Genomic DNA, 20,737 nt, shown 5'->3' with positions numbered 1-20,737 from the left:
AATGCTAAATATAAAATTAACCATTAAGATTGGACCTGGAATTTTTGGTCTTTCTTCTTTTTCCCCTCCACTTTTTCCTCTTACCAGTGTAAAACATTTCATCTATATAAAAAAATTCTGTCAAATGCTGGTGGCTCATACCTATAATCCAAGCTACTTGGGAGGCTGAGATCTGAGGATCACAATTCAAAGATAGCCCAGCCAGGAAAGTCCGTGAGACTCTCATCTCCAATTAACTGCCAGAAAACCGAAGTAGAACTGTGGCTTAAAGTAGTAGAGCACTAGCCTTGAGCAGAAAAGCTCAGGGACAGTGCCCAGGCTGAGTTCATGCACCACAACTGAGATGGCATTTTTGCCAATCCTAAATATGAAGTAAATATATTCCATATATAATTGGACTTCAAAAACAAAATTTTGTGAATATGATCTTACTAAATTCCATAAAGAATTTAAGAAACAAATAGATGGTAAACAATCAGGCTTATACTTATTTACTGATAATCCATGATAACTGAGATCCTCTTGCTAATGCCATTTAGCACTGTTTATAAAGGGACAGCTAAGAATTGTTGTTGTTACTGGTCCTGGGGCTTGAACTCAGTCTAGGTGCTGTCTGTGAGCTTACGTTGCTCAAGGCTAGCACTCTATCACTTGAGCCACAACTCTACTTCCAGCTCTTTTGGTAGTTTAGTGGAAATATGAGTTTCACAGCCTGGGCTGGCTTCAAATTGTAATCCTCAGATCTCAGACTCCTAGGCATGCCCAGCAAAGGGACAGTATAACAAAGTATTGATTTGTCTGTATGTTGTGTATCCCAAGCTGGTGAAAAGTAAACTTTAGATTTCTTTATGCAATTCACAACCCCACTGCATACCTCATTATTAATTCTGATCCATTTATCAATGAGATAGCAACATCATCTAGATTTAAATGTCTTATAAGGGAAGAAATGAGTTATTGATGAGTTTTGGAAATTATAATCATTTTTAGAAAGAGTTGTCTAATGCGATGTAGCTTTACAGCTTAAGATGGGCAATCAAATTTACCTCTCTTTTATTTTCTGCAGTCTTTCTGGATCTCTTGAAGGTGCACTTTTACTTTTATCTCCTTTTCCATCAGCTGAATTCCAACCTGAAGGAATAATATCTACAGTGATCATGACATTGTCAGCCAAATTACTTCCAAGTGCTGGAGGGACAGCAAATCGGAACAAGGAACCAGGAAGAATTCCTGTTATTCCTGTATTTCTTCCACCATGAGGCAAATCTGATGTGGACCCACCTACAGAGGCATTACTTGATGCTCCAGATGGTTGTGGTCTGTTGGCAGCAGCCCCAAGTGGATCACTTGGTGTTTCAAGGTGAACTATTTCATTTGCTTCTCTTCTAAAAATATGAGATCTAGATGGTAAATCAGAGGTAGGTATCCTTGAAGATTCATCTCTTCCCTCTCGTCTCCTTCTAGAGAACAAAGGTGTGCATCTATTTCTAAGTGAGGAAGATAACCATGGTCCTGTATTCCTTCCTTCAGATTCTTGGCTGAAACTTTCTGAATCTGGCTCAGAGCTATGATTTTGACTAAGAGATGACAAACCCCATCTTCGCCTAAGAAATCGAAATCCCTGAGAAGCTTCAGAAGCCCTATTATCATTAGCTTCAGAAGCTGATGCTGCATTACTCCGAGACTGTGAAGATGTCAAGATTCTTGGAGAAATGTAAGAATTTTCAGAACTCAATGATCTTGCATTCAAGGAATCCTGGCTAGATCTTCTGGGAAAAAAAGTAGATGACATGCTAGAAGCGATACGTGAAAGCAATCTCCTTGTTGTACGCCTACCTTCGTTATCAGAAGATTCTGGAAATGATCTTTGAGATGAACCAATCCTTTCTGAATTACTTATTGTTGGGGGGGTCTCATCTCTACTTGAAATATAAGAAAATCCAGGATGTGTACTGCTTCGGAGAGACTCTGATTCTCTTGGGAAAAAATGTGATCTTAAAGAATTTCTGCTGGAGTCCCTAGAACTTGGTATTGTATGACGTTCAGAAGGCAATTGGTGGCTTGTGGATGATGTATTCAATTGTAAAGTGCTTACAGAGTTCTCTTTTGGTCTTGCTCCCTGTGAATATGAAGAATGAACTCTGTCTTGAACATCTATTTTTGAAAGAAGGAAAGGCAACCAATTATATGACAAAATTTCAGTATAATTAAACTTGTATTTATACTTACTGCCATAATTAAACATTATGTTCGAAATGAATACTGCTATCCTACCTACAGCTTCATTATTATTATAAAAAATATATATTTCTCATTCTATACCTATGGTAAAATCCAGGACTGTGACAGTTGCCATTATAAATTATAAAGAATACAACAAGAGTTAATTAAAAGCAAACAGTTAATTAAAAGCAGTTGAATTTAGAAACTGATAATAGAAAAACATTTCAGTATCTAAATTGACGCAGAACTTTAAATATGCCAGTTAATGTAATATAATGACTCACAATGACTAAAAGCAAAATCATTCTATAGAGATTGTGTTTTGGAGGCTCTTCTTACTCCATGCAATACATCTTTAAAAAGCTCATCAGTACGATTATTTGCTATTTTTAGGACAAACTTTACTAAAGCAGTATTTTTTGGTGGTACTGAGCTTTGAACTCAGGGTCTCATGTTTGCTAGACAAGGCACTCAACTGCTGAGCCATGGTTCCAGCCCTTTTTATGGTACTGGAATTATTTGAGGTAAGGTCTTGCTTCCTGTCCCAGCATGTGTCTTGGATGTACTTTGCCTATTTTAGGCTTCCTGTTTAAAGTAGAATAGGTATGCAACACTATACCCCATCTCTGTGTTGAGAAGGGGTCCTGAGAACTTTTCTGCCTGCGCTGGCTTTGAACTATGGTCTTCCCATGCTCAGCCTGCCAAATAGCTAAGATAACAGGCCTAAGCTACCAACACATGGTCTTTTCCCTCTAATCTTCAAGTTAACAGCAGTCATATTTAACTCTAGTTACTCACTACTTTTGCTTTTTAATAATGGCTTGGAACTAAGTCAACATAGGATATTATAGCATTTATGTTAATTTTTTTAAAAAATATTTTAACTGAACATAGTAGCCCAGTTATCCCAAAACCCAGATGGCCAAATCAAAAAGATGTCAAGTTCCAGATTAACCTGGGATCCACAGGAAGTCATTGTTTCAAAGCAAATGGACCCACACAAAACTGTAACTAATTCTATGAATCTTCAAGAGAAACAAGAAACATTATAGGATTCATTTGTGAAAAATTTGCAGACACACACAAGGCTAAGTACATGATTTCTTTTGTCTCACTGAAAGCCCTTAAATCTATTTCTGTCCCTGTACTTTTACTAAACCTAAATATAAACTGTGACTGTTTTTGAAAAGCTTTCTATGTACAGAGATAGAAACTACACAGGTAGGTCAAAGGCACTCATGCTTATTCCTAAATTATGCTTTGAAATGATGCTTTCAACATTATTTCACAATTAGAAATACTTATTGCACTATATTATAGGCAAGCCACAGTTGAGTAGTAAGTATGACGTGCACATTCATCCCTAAAGAGAAAAAATTAGAAAATTAAACGGCACATGGAATCTGAATATTCACATATACTGCTTTTACACTGTTTTCATTTTTAAAGTAAAAACAAAGGACTAAAAACTATCATGACGTTCTGAAACCTTCATTCAGTCTTAAGATTCTTAAAATTTATTCTTTTGTACTTATATTTCAATGACATACAAAGAAAATATAACATTACTAGATAAGCTATACTGAACAATGCAGTTTATACATACATGATGAAGTTGGGAAATCACCACTTCGGTGACTATAATCCATAAGATTACTAAGGGAGGAATCTGTTCTCCTCTCCATATCTCTCCTTTCTCTCATTAAGTCTGTTCCAAATGAGCCAAGTACCATTGATGAAGATCTGGGAACTTGACTATGCCTCCAAGAAGAATCTTAAAATAATTGGAGAAGTTTTATTTCAGAAAAAATTTCCAGGTTTCCAATCTTTATTAATAAATCTTTACTAATACAGAGGAGGTTACTATGACTTATTCTGGGAAGCCCCAGTTATATAGTTGTTAGCAGAAGCAAAACTCAGAAAAACATAAAATCATTGACTTAATGAACTCACAAAATTGTTTCTTACTTAAACATTCTTGTTTTTGTTTCTTTGGTGCTGGGAATAGCACCCAGAGCCTCACACATGTTGAGTGTGTGCACATATTATACATGAAAACATACTCAATACTAAAATCTACCCTCATAAATGATAATTATTTCAGTCTCCACAACTATTGACAATATAAATGTAAACAGACACAAAAGCCATTGAAAGCAATATTGGAAAACTGTGGGAACAGTCAAAGCTGTCTTGATATGGAAGTTCAATTATAAATTATAATACAGTTAATTTCTTTCTTTTCCTTCCTTCCTTCCTTTCTCTCCTTCCTTCCTTCCTTCCCCTACCACCCTCCTCTCTCTCTTTTCTTTTTGCCAGTCTTGGGGCTTGAACTCAGGGCCTGGGCACTGACCTTCTTTTGCTCAAAGCCAGCCCTCTACCACTTGAGCCACAGTGCCACTTCCAGCTTTTTCTGTTTATTTGGTACTGAGGAATTGAACAGGGCTTCATGCATGCAAGGCAAGCACTGTACTACTAAATCACATTCCCAGCCCCATAGATACAATTTCATCACAAAACATTTTCTTAGTGCTAGAAATTTGAACTCAAAACTTCACATATATTAAGCATGGTACTCTAACACTGATCTATACTATCTGCTGGAGAAGACTTTTGTTACTGCTACATTTAGTTCATTCTTTGTTTTGAACTGTAATACAAATGGTATATGATTTCATTCAAATTAAGTTAAAAATTGACTCATAAACCTTTTGTCTTTTCTTCATTACTTATTTTGCAGTTTTGCCTCCACCTTCTGTAGTTTCAACAGATTAAGAATTTCTCTTTTTTAAGGGAAATGACACAGTGTATTTAATGTTATGCCATCATACAGAGAACAAAATAGATCTGCACAGTAGTGTTTGTTTATGCTAAGGTATGCTCTCCTTATTTCACTCACTAATCTTAATATCTTTCAGATGAACAGTGATTTTTCTATAAAGGGCTTGCTTCAAATAGGTATAGCTTACATCAATTCAATTGGCAATCATGTAAGTATTCTTAGAATTTTTTTTTCATTTCTTACATTTATTTATCTTCCAAGTATTTTTGATCCTGTAGGCATTTTAAAAATTAGAATTTTTCCGTATTTAAAATTATCTTAAGGAACATTAGGAATGAAAAGAAATATATGCAATACAAAATATAGACCATAGAGTTTTGTAGGCAAATAACTTGCCCAATGCCACTTTTCTACTTAAAGACAGCTACAATCATAGTTTTCTAATTCCTTTTTATACTTATGAGATTAGTGCCACTATCATTTTTTTGTAAATTGGCAAGTTTCCACAACTCATAAAAATAAGTATTACATAACATAATGTTTATCATTTCCAAAAGACATGTTTAGGAATGTTTAGTTAATTATAATGAATTAAAAGTCTGCTAATAGCCTGTTTACTATAGGATATTTATATGAAATTCAAAACAAAAATGCAAAATGCAGTTAATTTCAGTTCTAACATTAACTTAACGTAAAATGTTACACATTCTACGTTTCCATTTCTATTTACTTAATCCCAAATCTAAGAAAAATTGTGTTATATATTGGAAAAAATAATTTAGTTCAAATATATACCTGGCAACTTTTATAGAAATTAAATAATTCTTACCTGATACAGAACTTAATCCATTTCCAACATTTCTTGAAGCTGAGGTAGATGTACAGTTTGTACAGGAAAGTTTAGGTCTTTTTGAATCATGATCCCGTTGCTGGTTCTGTGATCTTGAGCGAGCCCCCTGAGTTATTTCAGATTCACTATACCATGTAGACTGAAATGGTGATGCTGATGCCGATGCTGACTATAAATTTAAAAAAAAAATTAAGGAACAACAAAATACCTGCATCCAATATAAAATTTAATCTCTAATAGTCCAATACATTTTCTAGGAGCCATTTATTCCCCAAGTACTAATTTGCCATCATGAAGATTTGTCTTAAAATTCTGTTCCATTCTACTCATTCCTTTTCTACATTCTGCAACTGTATTTGCTATGCAAGCAATCTGATTTAAATCAAATCTTCTTTGCAGCTATATATACATTCCTAGCTATAAAACAGTGAGATACAAACACTTTATAATTATTTTTCAGGGGGGAGTAGTTCAATCTTCTTAGAAACTTGTTTTAACTTCTTAAAGATATACAAAATATCCAAGAACAGCATGGATCCATAAAATGTTTGCAAATGCCTTACTATGAAATGGAGATTCTTACATGTAATGACATTCTTTTTTCAAATTATTTCTAGTTAGGTATAATGCACTCAAGAAGATTTTAAGTGCCAGGATAGCCAGGGATGCACAGCAAGAACCTGCCTGAAAATACAACCAGCCAGGTGTCAGTGGTGCCAGTGGCTCACACATGTAACATTACCTACTCCAGAGGCTGAGATCTGAGGATTATGGTTCAAGGCAGGAAAGACAGTGAGACTTTTATATCTAACCAGCAAAATTCCAGTAGTGGAACTGTGGGTTAAGTAGCAGAGTTCCTGCCTTGAGCAAAAAATAAGAGATTAGCACCCTAGCACCCCTTCAGTTCAAGCCAAAACACAAAATAATAAAATAAGCAACAATAAACAATAAAAATAAAAACAAACATCCCTGAGGCACGAATATAGCTTAGTTGTTGTGAGGTCACAAAACAAAAACAAAAAACAAAAGCCCTTACTGATCTCATTCGTCATCTTAGAATGTATAGATAGATAACACTAATAATTGTGTATATAAAAAAGCAGAGAGAGCCATGTACGGTGGCTCACACCTGTAATCCTAGCTACTCGGGAGGCGGAGACCTGGGGATCATGGTTCAAAACCATCCCAGGCAGGAAAGTCCATGAGAATAAACTACTTAGAAAAATCCAGAAGTGGCACTGTGGTTGAACCCTAGCCCTAAGCACAAAGAGGCTCAGGGACAGAGCTGAGGCCCTGACAAAAAAAGAAAACAAAATAGGCAAAGAAATCCTAAAATCTAGAAATTCTTCACCAGAACTCAAGCTATAACAAAGAATATATTTATGGGGCTGGGAAGGTGGCTCAGCAGTAGAGTGCTTGCCTCACATGCATGAGGCCCTTGGTTCGATTCCTCAGCACCATATAAACAGAAAAGGCTGGAAGTGGCACAGTGACTCAAGTCTGAAGCTGAAGCTCAGGGACAGCGCCCAGGCCTAGAGTTCAAGCCCCACAACCAATCAAAAAAAACAAAAAAGAACATATTTATAAATTCTTAGCTGTTTTCCTAACATATAAATATGTGAACACAAAGTATCTCCATAAACACCATTAAATTATACAAACTACTATACTCTAATTACTTAAGCAGTTTACTGAATATGATGCATAAAATCTACTCTAATCCACTCTAATCTCCATAAAAATGTTATTTAAGCTGGTGGCTCATGTCTATAAACCTAGCTACTTTGGTGGCTTAGAGGACAGAAAAGTCTCTGAGACTTTATCTCCAATTAAAGCTGGACTACAGGTGTGTGTTAAGTGCTAGAGTGTTGGCCAGAAGCAAAATAGCCAATTGAGAGCTACAGCTAAAGTCCTCAAGTCTAACCCCCATTACTGACACAGGTAAGCAAACAAAAAGTGGTAGTTTAAATACAAACAACAAACACAAGCCAGGTTTGAAAGTACAACCTGGCACAACAGTACCAGGTTGCTGAAGGGGAGGATCACAAGTTTCAAGATAGCTTGGGTCTACCTAGCTAGACCTTCTCTGAAAAAAAAATAGCAAAAAACCCAAGAGGTGTTTGAAGCAGAAGCAAATAGAATTTTATATCAGTTTGGGCAAACTTAAAAAATTAATGACACCATCTCAGAAAATACAAACAAAAGGGTTGGGAGTGTAGTTCAAGTGTTAACAGTATTTGCCTAGTATGAATGAGTTCCTGGATTTAATCTCAATATTGAGGGGAAAATCAAAACAAAACCCAAAAGATATTTTAAGTCACACATACAGTACATACCATCTGCTATGTTCAGAGATGGTAGGACTAAAGTATCTAGTATATGACTCATAAAAATATACCAACAGGGCTAGGAATGTGGCTCAGTGGTAGAGTGCTTGCCTTGCATGCATGAGGCCCTGGGTTCAATTCCTCAGCACCACATAAGCAGGAAAAGCTGGAAGTGGCACTGTGGTTCAAGCGGTAGAGTGCTAGCCTTGAGCTGAAGAGCTGAGGGACTGTGCCCAGGCCCACAGTTCAGGCCCCATGACCGACAAAAAAAAAAAAAAAAGAATATACCAACATAAAGTTCTAAGCCAGAATTAGAACTGTGGCTCAACTGGTAGAGCCTAGTTTTGGGCAAAAAAAGCTCAAAAGAACAGTACCCAGGACCCAAGTTCAAGACTCAGGATCACTAAATATACATGTGCATATTCACACACACGCACAAAATCCCAGGCACCAAGTTCAAGCCCCAAGAACAGCACACACACACACACACACACACACACACACACACACACACACACACACACACACTAATTGGTGGATTAGAATATTTTGTATTGAAATGTGACAATGAAATCCCCCTTTATATAATTAACATAAGCTAATTAAAAATACTAAAAAGCTATGGTGACAGTTGCATAGCTCATATGTAAATACTAAAATCTGCTCAACTATGTACATATACTTTAAACAGGCATAGTGCATGGTATGGGAAATTACAATTCAATGAGATTTTTTCAGAAACTGAATTTTAAGGCTTATAAGTAGAATCAATATTACATACTAGCAAATAACCAGTAAAAGAAGCAGAGAATGACATGTTTTTCTACAGCTCCTCATTTCCATGAATTGTGTGATTAATAAATTCTGCTTTCAAAATTTTTCATAAAATTGGATCTTTTTATTACCTTAAATATTCATGTGATAAGACTATCTATTTCTGCACTAATACAGTAAAACCCTAGTCTAGTTTTGACTCAATATGGGTGGTTCTCTATTTTCAGCAGAAAGATATTAGTTGATCTTCATATAAGGATTCATCTATACCGAATTTTATGAGAATGCCTAAGCAAGAAATTATACTGATAAACTATAAGAAATTATACATTAAAACTATAAGAAATTATACATATAAACTATATGGATAAACTATAAGGATTTACAGTCTATTCATCCCTCAAGACATGCTACATAAAACACTTGGCTCAAAACAAGACCACCAGCTGGGTGTTGATGGCTCACGCCTGTAATCCTAGCTACTCAGGAGGTTGAGAACTGAGGATCAGGGTTCAAAACCAGCCCGGGCAGAAATGAGACTCATCTCCAATTAACTACCACAAAACCTGAAGTGGCACTATGGCTCAAGTGGTGGAGCACTAGCCTGGAACTGAAGACCACAGGACAGGGCCCAAGCCCAGAGTTCAAGCCCCACAACTGACAAAAATAAAACTACTTTCACTTTTCCTTTAATGTTTTCTGTATCTGAACATACCTACTTCTGGGAAAGCTACTCTTAAGAAAGGTAGACTAAAAAGCAATCCCATAGGTTCTGTTAATTTTGGGGAAAACATACTATACAAAACATACAATGCTATTGATCTCTACAGCATTTGATCTACAAGTTAGAAAAAGGAGTGTGTCTTTTAGGTGGGATTATTTCATGGTCATTAAACGGTCAATTACCTGATGTTCGGTGCTTCTACTTAACAGAAGAAAACACCTAGCAGAAGAAAACACCTAATTTTAAAAACTGTAACAAAAGAAACATGTTGAGCAGAAGTGTGAAAATAGTTTTTAGCTGGACTGGCGGTGTGGCTCCAAGTGTTACAGCACCAGCCAGGAGCAAGAAAGTCAAGTGATAGCTGAGAGCTTGAGGTCCTGAGTTCAAGCCCTTGCAACAAACAAACAAAAAAAAAAAAAGGAAAAAGAAATAGTCTTTATAACCTAGTGCATGTCAATAAATCTAAATATATCTGGAGGCAGCACCTAAAGTAGAGTTTACTTGCTATAACACAACCAACCAATGCAGTAGCAAGCAGTATTTAGTGTACCAATTCATTTAATTTTTTGTCTGTATTGAGGTTTGAAGTTAGAGATTTGAGTTTTCTGGGTAGGCACTGAACCATCTAAACCAGTCAGCCCTTTTTATTCTTGGAATAGGGTTTCTTTGGTTGGGGTTACCTTGAACTGATCCTACTTTTATTTCACACTTCACACATAGCGGGGAGACAGGTGCATACCACATCCAGTTTTTATTGGATGAGGTAGGTGGGAATCTTGTATGAACTTTCAGGATCACTGAAACTACTACTGTTCATCCATTCTCAGTCTCACAAACAGCTAGAATTAAAATATGAGTCCATCATGCCTAAGCTAATTTTTAGCAATCATACCAGGTAGCTCAAATATAGAAAAAAGAGTAATTCACCAAGGTCTGTATGGCTTAAAACAAAATTCAGAATTTGTGTTTTCCATTAATAAAATATTTGGAAACAATTACGTCAGTAGACAAAATTTTATGTACTATCAATAATTTAACCTTTAAAATAAGATTTAAGCAAACAGTTTACATATAATCAATGATAGAACATTTGCCTAGCATGAGCAAATGTTTGCCCCTGACACCATAAAAAACAAAACATACAAATTAAAAGCAATTAGGCGTAGAAAGTACATTTTGAAAAAACTTCTTTAACTTCACTTTTCCCCTAAATACTTTATTACTATGTAAATTTTTTTGGTTTTTACATGACACCTTGTAATATCACATACCTGTTCAACACCTACAGAAAGTTTTAACAAAGACTTAAACTTAGTTACCTCACCAACTCCCCTTCTTCCAAAAAGCAATATATTTAAAAGCCATACTCTCAAAAGTAACATTTAAAATCCTTACTCTCACTGTGCTTTGTGTACATGCAAAGGAAGTCAGATGAAGTGTGTGCTGGTAAAGATATAGTTTTTGGCCTGCTGATAAAACTTCAAATTCATCACCTCAAACAAATTGGTATTTATGTTCAAGTACAAAGTTTTCTATCTTTGCAAAGCAATTTAAATATAGCCCGAATTATGAAGTCCAAAACTTTTGAATGTTAGCCATTTATTTTGTTAATATTTTAATAATATTTTGATTATAGGATGTCTTAAATCTGGCTTACATGTATCCCAAACTAAAACATTACCTGATATTCAGAATCCAGTCTAAATGAAGAGTCTCTGGAACGGTAGGTATCATTTAAACTATTTCCTCTGCTTCCAGACATCACTCTAGCACTTAGGGAGCTGGAAGGCTGAACAGAAATTCTTCTTGGAATCCTGGAAGGTTTAGATTCCATTCTAAAGGCTTCCTGTGAAGTGTAAATTTTCATTAATTATTTTTGGGAAAACATGCAAGCCTTTTACCCTTAATCTTCCTTAATCACCAATTCAAATCAAGAATTAACTATTAATTCAATTATATTCAAAAAGAAAAACTGTGAGACTATCATCATTCCCACTCCTTAAAGGCACAGGCCTAAAGTTCAACCAAGGTTTCCCAAGGTTTCAATAAAATCTAACAAACATGGCAGGTACAGGTGGCTCATGCCTGTATTCCTATCTACTCAAGAGTCTTGAGATCTGAGGATATCAGTTCAAAGTTAGCCTGGGCAGAAAAGCCCATTTGACTCTTTTATCCAATTAACCACCAAAAAGCATCAGTTGAAAAGAAACTTGAAGACTGGGAAAGTGGCTTAGCAGTAGAGTGCTTGCTTAGCACGCATGAAGCAATTCCTCAGTAACCACATAAACAGAAAAAAAGCTGGAAGTGTGCTGTGGCTCAAGTAGTAGAGTGCTAGCCTTAGCAAAAAAAGAAGCTCAGGAATAGTGCCCAGGCCCTGAGTTCAAGCCCCAGGACTAGCAAAAAAAGAGAAAGAAAGGAAGAAAGAGGGGGGAGGGAAAGAAAGGAAGGAAAGGGAAGGGAAGGGAAGGAAAGGGAAGGGAAGGGAAGGGAAGGGAAGGGAAGGGAAGGGAAGGGAAGGGAAGGGAGAAAGGAAGGAAGGGAAAAAAAAGAAAAGAAACTGGAACTAGGTATGGGGTGAAACTTCACCATTTGCCTAGATTAGTCCCAGCTGCAAAATCTATGTCATATCCCATAGTAATTATTAACAGTGCCTACATATTGTCTCTTAAAGTGGCCTGGTTTGGCTAAAGCACAGTCACCTAAATTAAGAAATCTTTTCTACCATCAAGTTTTTATTAAGCTGCATACACATCTAATAAGCACTTAAGACTGTTCATTAACATTCAATGCATAACCTATTTAAACTAGGAAAATTGAGGGGCTGGGTGGTGATTCGAGGGATAATGATCAAGATGCATTGTACTCTAAACTGACATGCTGAATGGCAACTAACTCCTTTGTACAACTATTGACAGAAAATAAAAATATAATTTAAAAATGACTGTCGCTAGAAAGAAGTGAATTTTAAATTGAAAATTCAAAGGAAGAATACATCAGGAAAAACTTATTAATTGAAATTATTCAAAAGCATGTCCAGCACCAAAAAAGTAAAATCTATGCATTACTAAACAGTTATATGTGTTCAAAGCTATTAAATAAAGGATTTATTTGTATAATCTCAAGATTTTTTTTTTTTTTTTTGGTCCAGTCATGGGGCCTGAACTCTGGGCCTGGACGCTGTCCCTCAGCTCTTCAGCTCAAGACTAGCACTCTACCACTTGAGCCACAGCACCACTGCCGGTTTTTTTCTTTTTGCTTATGTGGTGCTGAGGAATCGAACCCAGGGCCTCAGGCATGCAAGGCAAGCGCTCTACCACTGAGCCACCTTCCCAGCCCATAATCTCAAGATTTTAAGCAGGGATATAATACTCTTTTTTCAAAATTGTCAACAGTTTTTTAATAACAAAATGCTTTTTCATTATGCCACCAAATTTTAGTTTGACTCTATTACCCAGTTCTTACCTGCAGAAGGAAACTAATCTAGTATATCTGCTCAAGGCAAACCCCTTGGGAGAAGTCAAAGAGGCAGAGTCCTTTGAGAGAGATAATTTGATACTGCATGAAACTATTTTTGGTAGCTCTTCTACATAAAATGATTGAATTTTAACAATGTAAGTGTTACATGAAAACTTATATAATTTGGTTGCATAAGTTATAGGTCAAAAGAACGAAAAATAGGGGAAAATAAAATGCAGGGCTGAAGAGAAATTTATGCTTACCATACATAGTTTCTTTTGCTTCTCAACTCAATAGGAACAGCACCATTTCCCAATGAAATTTCAACCGCTTTTCATCATTTTTCATAAATCTGCTATAGTTTGATTATGTTGCCAAAAAAATGTGTTGGAAATGAAATCCCCATCCAAAAGAATTGAGAGACGGGGCTAGTGAGAGTTAGGTCATGAGCTAATGAGACTATAATGTCCACTATAAGTCTGACACTAGTCTCTCCTGCTCTCATGTGCTCTCTTGCCCTTCTGCATTCTTCCCTGAGATGATATAAGGGGGTTCTCACCAGATGCACGTCTCAATCTTAGACTTCCCAACCTCCAGAACTAAAATATAATTCTATTATTTTAATGTTACATTAGAAAAGGAAATTATCTGAGAAGCTAATTATGAAGCAGTAGAGTCACTTATTGGTTAAAACTGGCTTGCTCAGTGGTGGGAACAATGACCACATACACAAAGGTCACCAAAATCAACAGGGAGATTATTTATATTATCTGCCTATGGAATTATGCACCAATGAAAAGTTTAAAGGGGGACTGGCAGCTGGATGCTGAAGGCTCACACCTATAAACCTAGCTATTTGGCTAAGATCTGAGGATCCTGGTTCAAAGTCAGCCTGGGAAGAAAAGTGGTAGAGCACTTGCCTTGCATGCCTGAGGCCCTGGGTTCGATTCCTCAGCACCACATAAGCAAGAAGAAAAAAGCCGGAAGTGGTGCTGTGGCTCAAGTGGTAGAGCGCTAGCCTTGAGCTGAAGAGCTGAGGGACAGAGCCCAGGCCCAGAGTTCAGGACCCAAGACCGAACCCCACTCCCCCCCCCAAAAAAAAGAAATGTACTCATTACCTTGCCCATGTAATTGTAACCCCTCTGTATGGTATTTTCACCAAAAACAAAAAACAACAAAAAAAAACCCACCTTAGTTCTGATTCAACTTTTTTTTTTTAAGCCAGTCCCAAGGCTCAAACTCTGGGCGTGGGCAGTCTCTGAGCTCATTTTTGCTCAAGGCTAGTGCTCTACCACTTGAGCTACAGCACCACTTTCAGCTTTTTCTGAATAGTTTATTGGTGCTAAGAGTCTCACAGAGCTTTCAGACTGGCTTTGAACCACTATCCTCAGACCTCAGCCTCCTTAGTAGCTAGGATACAGGCATGAGCCACTGGTGCCCAGGCAAGTTCAGCTTTTAAAAGTTAGTGAGTATCTAATAATAGAATATGATAATTAGATTTACCTTCTCATCATAACAGAATAAAACAAGTAACCATGCTACAGTGTAAGTCTAATAGAAGAGACATACAAACCATACTTGGGAGATAGAATTTTCAATTCTTGATAATAGCAGCCTTTCAAAGCAGTGCTTCTTTAAAACAGTAAGACATGACTGACAAAATATAAAGAGATTCTTTATAAAAGCAATGGAGAACTGACAAGAATTATTAGGTCACTAATAAGTAAAATGGGAACTCAGAAAGGATAACTAAGACAACCAATTCAGCCCTGAGGGCATTTGTAAAGTTCCAAATTAAATGTTCTTTTGCCAGCGGTGGAATGAAGTCAAAGCTTAGGACATAAAAAAGGTGAGAATGTACTTTTTCTCACAATAAGCTGAATTCCAAAGGACCACAAACTTCAAATTTAGTTATTCTAATAAGAGGGCTGAAGGCATGGCTCAGGTAGTAGAGCACCTGTCTAGCAAGTGCAAATTTGTGAGTTCCAACTCCAGTGCCATCAAACAATCCAAAAGTAATTCCAATAAAAAGACAGCCCTTGTGAAGACCTGCTGCCCCAGACTGATGTTGCCTAGATAATAAAAATGAAAACTCAAATGCCAAATTTGATTTAAGGTATCTACAACCAATCTAGTAATTCAAAAAAGGTGATAGGAATCAAATTATTTCCAAAAATGAGTTTTCTATGTAAAATGGGATGACTATATACTGAAATAAGGCATATTAACAAAGACTTTGAGGAAAAAAAATAGAACAAATGCCAAATCAAGTATTTTGAAAAGACTATTAAAAACTGCTTAAGCTGGATGCTGTTTTAGTTTGCATGTAATCCTCACTACTCAGGAGGTTGAGATCTAATGATCATGGTTTGAAGCCAGCCCAGGCAGGATCCATGAGCATGCCAAAAAAAGCCAGACATGGAGCTGTGGCTCAAGTGGTAAGCACTAGCTTGAGCAAAAAAGCTCAGGGGCAGCACCCAGACCTGGAGTTCAAGCCTTAGGATGGGGATGCATGCAAGTGAGCCCGCCCATTTCACAAATTATGTTTCTGACAATTATGCAAGATTTTATGTTGTTCTGTCTAGCCTTAGCAGATTCATATGTTGATTTCACAAGAAAAGAAAGCTGTCTAGCCTTAGCAGATTCATATGTTGCTTTCACAAGAAAAGAAAAACTGTTTGTACTGGCCCTTGAACTCAGGGTCCTATCCCCTAGGCTTTTTCACTTCAGGCTGCCACTCTACCATTTAGGTCACAGCTCTACTTCTGGATTTCTGTTGGTCAACTGCAAAGAAGGCAGGGCTGCATTTTCATGTATGTGCTGGATCTGGGTTTGGCTCTCCCATTCTGCTCTTCTTAGCTAATGCTCAGTAAGGAGAGCCACACCTCAAGCGTTGCTTCAAACTTCATCTTCAGATCTCCACCTCCTGAGAAGCTTAGATTACAGGCTTGATCCCCTGGCACCTAGCTTGGTAGTCTGTTTTGTTTTTTAATCTTTCCTTAGAACTCCCCTCTCTAAATTATTACCTTGAAAACTTTGAAATACTATAAAAACATAAAATGAAGCATTGAGTGGTAGTGCACATCTTTACTCCCAGCACTCAGAAGGCTTAAACAAAAGGATTCTGAGTTCAAGGACACACTAGAGTTAGAGTGATATCATACCTCAAATACAAACAAAACTTTAGACAGTATGGAGTTCTCCTACCCTAGACTGCAGTTTTGCCCAGTTATGGTGGCTCACAGCAATATTCCAGGAGGCTGAGATTTGAATATTGAACACTACTAGACTCTAATGTAAAATTGGCCAGCGGGGCTGGGAAGTTGGCTCAGTGTTAGAGTGCTTGCCTTGCATGCATGAGGCCCTGGGTTCGATTCCTCAGCACCACATAAGCAAAAAAAAAAAAAAAAAAGGCAGAAGTGGCGCTGTGGCTCAAATGGTAGAGCGCTAGCCTTGAGCTGAAAAGCTGAGGGACAGCACCAGGCCCAGAGTTCAGGCCACACGACTGGACCCAAAAAAACAAAAAACAAACAAAAAATTGGCCAGCAAAAAGCTGGAGGTGGGAGCACGGCTCAAGTCCAAGAGTGGCTGTGAGTACAAACAGCCATGAGGATGCTTGAGTTCATTCTTAATGACTGGCCACAAATAAAAACAAACAAATAACAACAACAAACCCCAGCTTTCCCAATGTAGTACCACTGCAGGGCTTGGAGTCTTAGTTTATCAAATTTGAAAAGTTGTGTGATCTACTGTGTTTAAGAAAATGTACTTTGCTGGGCGGGCTCTAGTGGCTCATGCCTGAAATCCTAGCTACTCAGAATACTGAGATCTGAGGATTGCAGTTCAAAGCTAGTCTCTGCAGAAAATCTCCAATTAACCACTCAAAACCAAAAAGTAGCGCGATGGTTCTGCTAGCCTTGAACTAAAGAAGCTCAGGGACAGCATTCAGGCCAGAGCTCAAGTCTGAGGACCTGGCAAAAAAAACAACAACCAGAAAACCTAAGCACAGCGCTAGTGGCTTGGGCCTGTAATCCTAAATACTCAGGAGACTGAGTGAGATCTGAGGATCACAGTTCAAAGCCAGCCCGGGCAGGAAAGTCCATGAGACTCTTTATCTCCAATAAACCACCTGAAAACTGGAAGTGGTGCTGTGGCTCAAGTGGTAGTCCTTGCCTTGAGCTAAAGAGCTGAGGGATAGCACCCAGGTCCAGAGTTCAAGCCCCATGACCACACACACACACACACACACACACACACACACACACACACACACACACACACACACACACACACACACACCCCAAAACCAAAAAACAAAACAAAAAACATTTACCAGAGCTCAAGCCCCATGACCACACACACACACACACACACACACACACACACCCCAAAACCAAAAAACAAAACAAAAAACATTTACCAGAGCTCAAGCCCCATGACCACACACACACACACACACACACACACCCCAAAACCAAAAAACAAAACAAAAAACATTTACCAGAGCTCAAGCCCCATGACCACACACACACTCAAGCCCCATGACCACACACACACACACACACACACACACACACACACACACACACACACACACACACCCCAAAACCAAAAAACAAAACAAAAAACATTTACATAATTGCCAGGAAGCTACTGTTTCTTGCTGGAAAAATCCAATTTCAATTTCATTGTTTTTTCTGCTAGTAAGATCACTGCCCAAAATAGAACATTCCTACTCATCTTCCTCTCGTGTCCTAAGATATCCTCTTAGCACAAAAGATCACATGACCTAAATTTCAACCAACAGCTACCAGATTTGTGAGACCACATCTTGTATCTTTCAACCCTGGGAATCCTCCAGTTGAATGATGGAACCCAAACAAAACCAGTTATATTGCCCAACAGGCAATATATTTTTTTAATCTGTTTTTTGGGGTTTTTTTTGTTTGTTTGTTTTTTTGGGTCCAGTTGTGGGGCCTGAACTCTGGGCCTGGGCACTGTCCCTTAGCTCTTCAGCTCAAGGCTAGTGCTCTACCACTTGAGCCACAGCGCCACTTCTGGCTTTTTCTGCTTATGTGGCGATGAGGAATCAAAACCAGGGCCTCATGCACGCGAGGTAAACAGTCTACCGCTGAGCCACCTTCCCAGCCCCTGAGGTGATTTCTAATGTGCCATAATTTTTACTTTCCTACTATTATATATTATACTATTACCATATATCCTTAATCTATTATGAAAAACCTACTTCTAACTGTGTCTGAGTCAAAAATTTGTCTTAAATATCAAGGGAAGTTATAGCACTGGTTTTACCAAAAGTACATTAGTACACAATAAACTCATAGTATAAGGGAAGTGACCCCACAAAACACCAATGTATCACAAGACAAAGAATCTTCACAAGCACAGTTACAATTATATTACTTGTCCATCGCTGCATATCTTTTTGGTGTTCTTTTTTTTCCCTCCTAAAACAGCTCTGGAATTTTTTTTCCTCAATGAGATATATTCAGTTTACCAATCTAGTGAAAAGACATGGAGGATAAAAATGATCAAGTGAGGAAAGCTCTGTGGCAAAATTTTGGGGGCCCTTATCTCTTTTCATTTTTGGCTGATTCATACTAACACACATATACTTAATCTTAAAATACTAATCAGGTAAAAATTTAATACCTCCATGGGAAAGTATTATGTTGTTGCCTGCCTACAAAACAGCACTTTAAAAGATAATTTGCTCTTTATAGGTATCATGCTTCAGTAACTATAAACCATTTTAGGGTTCTGTGCAAAGTGAGAAACATGTAAGGAGCTTTCAGGGTTCAAACCTTTCCCTCTTTGGACACAATGCATTAGGTGATTTAAAATCAAGTGTTCACCTGATCTAGTCTAACCAGTGAAGTCAGAGAAACATATCTGAGAACAGGAAAAACCTGCTTTGACCACATTACATTCCTATCAGAATAGAAAAACTAAACATTAAAATCAGTGAAAAGATCTCAAATTACAAAGTAATTTTATCCTTTCTATGAGCTTTCTTTGGGGGGAGAGGGGACCTATTAGTAACTTTACTGAAGATAAAATTTTTGGGAAGTGGCGCTGTGGCTCACGTGGTAGAGCCTTAGCCTTGAGCTGAAGAGCTCAGGGATAGCACCCAGGCCCAGAGTTTAAGCCCCACAACCAACAAAAAAAAAAGAAAGAAAGATAAACTTTTTGTAAAGCAATAAACAATTTGCAATTTGATAAATGGAATCACTACACTGGAATTCTGCTTGAAAAATGCTTGTAATTTTAGTGAGAACTCAAAATCTTTTTAATTTTAAATTGTAATCATTCTAAGTGACTCATTATTTATATTTGAACAAATTAGTTAAGGTTAATTTGTTGCTTCAAAGTTTGGTTTGACACTGGGCATCAGTGGACCACGCCACTAATCCTAGCTACTCAAGAGGCTGAGATCTGAGGATCTCAATTCAAAGCAAGGAAACTCCTGAGACTCTTATCTGCAATTAACTACCAAAACCAGTGGCTGTGGCTCGAAGTGGAAGAGCACTAGTCCTGAGCGCAAAAGCTCAGGGACCGACAGGAGGCCTTGAGTTCAAGCCCCAGGACCAGCATGCACACGCGTGCACACACCCGCACACAGTTTGGTTTGATGCAAGCTTCTACTTCACTTATGCACTTAACTATGTGGAACAGAAGAAATCTATCAGTAAAAATTATCTAAAAACAATTTTTATTTGGTTTAGGGATAAAACAAGCTCTCCATTACACAGCAGAGAGCATTAACTTTCTAATACAATACAGATCTTTCAGATGATAAAATTCAATTTACTGAAAACTTCAGCTACAGGAAGCAAAGTCACTTCCTTTTTTAAAAAGAATCATGACTTGGGGGTTTGTTTTTCTAATCTAAGTCCTAGTTATCCTTCACATCTTAGTTCAAGAAATACTTCCTGTTATTTTCTCCCAAGATTACCCCTTCTTTTTGTTCCTATGGTACTACTATAATACAATATATATTGTTTACACATTATTCTAATTCATGAGTTAGTTGTGGATGGAAGATGCTGTGTCCATTCTTGTAATGTGAAGCCTTATTTATAATCAGACAAATCACAAATTATCAAAAATGTTTTATACAACCTAACAAATTTTGCCTCATAAAAATCACTTTCCTAAACTTAAAATGTGGTTAACTCTAGTACATACAACAGATGGAGTGTGGAGAAATGGAAATAGAATTGACTAAAAATTGGCTCCACAATTCATGAATGACTTATGTCCAAACTGATGTCATGACATCATCCTGTAGAACATACTGGGGTATCTTTATGTCCTGTTTTTAATGTGGGAAAATTAGTCTACTTGTCAATGTGGCAGAAAAAGGCAAGCCCTGTACTTAAGTAGGAATTCTTACTCAAGAGAGCTCACCCAGGGTTGGGGTTATAGCTCAAAGACTGAGCCAGGTGCTTAGTATGCAGAGGAAGTTAGGGTTCCATAAAAAGACACTTGGCCTATCATAAAACTGAAAATAACCTAAGACCATGTACATTAGTCATTTAAGGTGATGAGTTGTAAACAGTATTTTTTTCTTTTAAATTTGG

General features: G+C 37.4%; 2 protein-coding genes across 7 annotated transcripts in view; one reads left to right on the top strand and one right to left on the bottom strand.

Moving 5' to 3' along the window:
• Marchf7 (membrane associated ring-CH-type finger 7) overlaps nt 1-20,737 on the bottom strand; it is a 36,951-nt gene that overhangs the window by 14,548 nt on the left and 1,666 nt on the right. For 3 of the 6 annotated variants that reach the window (XM_042683420.1, XM_042683419.1, XM_042683421.1), the window contains exons 2-5: nt 11,362-11,526; nt 5,835-6,024; nt 3,830-3,997; nt 1,047-2,154 (exon numbers count right to left, since the gene is read on the bottom strand). In XM_042683420.1, coding sequence (XP_042539354.1) covers nt 1,047-2,154; nt 3,830-3,997; nt 5,835-6,024; nt 11,362-11,514 — 1,619 coding nt within the window. In that variant the 5' untranslated portion in view covers nt 11,515-11,526. The remainder of the gene's footprint in view (nt 1-1,046; nt 2,155-3,829; nt 3,998-5,834; nt 6,025-11,361; nt 11,527-20,737) is intronic. The other 3 variants (XM_042683423.1, XM_042683424.1, XM_042683422.1) reach the window with 2 other exon arrangements.
• LOC122110766 (basic proline-rich protein-like) overlaps nt 18,669-20,737 on the top strand; it is a 73,493-nt gene continuing 71,424 nt past the window's right edge. Inside the window, exon 1 of the mRNA XM_042683432.1 lies at nt 18,669-18,689. Within this exon, the coding sequence (XP_042539366.1) occupies nt 18,669-18,689 (21 nt within the window). The remainder of the gene's footprint in view (nt 18,690-20,737) is intronic.

Source organism: Dipodomys spectabilis, unplaced genomic scaffold, assembly GCF_019054845.1.
Source record: "Dipodomys spectabilis isolate Male_0828 unplaced genomic scaffold, ASM1905484v1 ptg000081l, whole genome shotgun sequence".
Classification (NCBI taxonomy): Eukaryota; Metazoa; Chordata; class Mammalia; order Rodentia; family Heteromyidae; genus Dipodomys; species Dipodomys spectabilis.
Note: the sequence above shows the minus strand (reverse complement) of the source record. Positions and strands in the feature narration are given on the sequence as shown.